General features: G+C 44.3%; 1 protein-coding gene across 1 annotated transcript; it reads left to right on the top strand.

The window, feature by feature from the left end:
• Positions 1 to 371: 371 nt before the first annotated feature.
• Positions 372 to 839, top strand: SARC_17577 (hypothetical protein; the record flags this gene model as incomplete). The annotated part of the gene is made up of 1 exon (XM_014288329.1): positions 372 to 839. A coding segment is annotated over one exon (468 nt), but the record flags the coding sequence as incomplete, so codon positions are not given.
• Positions 840 to 848: the final 9 nt, after the last annotated feature.

Below are 848 nucleotides of genomic sequence, written 5' to 3'. Positions count from 1 at the left end.
TACATATAAAGCAGTATGACGTATGTACTCCTGCATATTTTGCCGGTATCCAAATGGTCAATGATTGGAGGATGTAATAAACGCGCGTAAATGAAACTGCAGGCTGCCTTCAATCGGGGCCCTCGGAGGGGGCTCTGAAAACTTTTATGCAACGAAAATATGCATCATTTATCTTATTCATTTTGGTATGTATTTATTTTTATATATTTTATCGAATGGTCGTGTATGCTGCACACGTAACTACATTAATGCACGCGTATATTACTTGGCCTACGTCGCCGGTGATACTTGTCAGCTTACGTTATCTTCATCGGCTATAAGCAAAGCCACACGCAGTGAATACAACAATTCTTAAGCTCTGACACAGTGAGATGTCAAATTGGAGCTTCATGAGCAACTTTACCAATCTAAGCGGTATGCTGAGCGGTGATTGGGGAGACGGAGATTCGAACCCTCTGGAAGATGGAGATTCAGATCCGGTGGAAACCGAACTATGCTCTATGGACAAGCCTCTAGGTGGACTGGCGGACGACGATTTTGACAGCACACAGTATCGAAATGGCTTACCAGACACGCCACCCCTACGAGCAATGAGCCCAGAAACACAGTACGAGTTGAATGAAACTGGAGACCACGTCGAGGATAGATTGAAAGATAGTGTAACCTCAGTTGGGAGTGATAAAGATGATAAAGGGGGTGTGCAGGAAAATATGGATGTGGATGAAGATGGGGGTAACCAGGGTGACGACAAGGGATGTATATTTGTGGTGAACGACGAGCCCCTACAGTTCTTTATACCGCCATCAAAGGAGAAGAAAGCGTTGCGAGAATTAATACAGGTGAGATTT

Source organism: Sphaeroforma arctica (genome assembly GCF_001186125.1).
Source record: "Sphaeroforma arctica JP610 unplaced genomic scaffold supercont1.11262, whole genome shotgun sequence".
In the NCBI taxonomy this organism is placed as follows: domain Eukaryota; class Ichthyosporea; order Ichthyophonida; genus Sphaeroforma; species Sphaeroforma arctica.
Note: the sequence above shows the minus strand (reverse complement) of the source record. Positions and strands in the feature narration are given on the sequence as shown.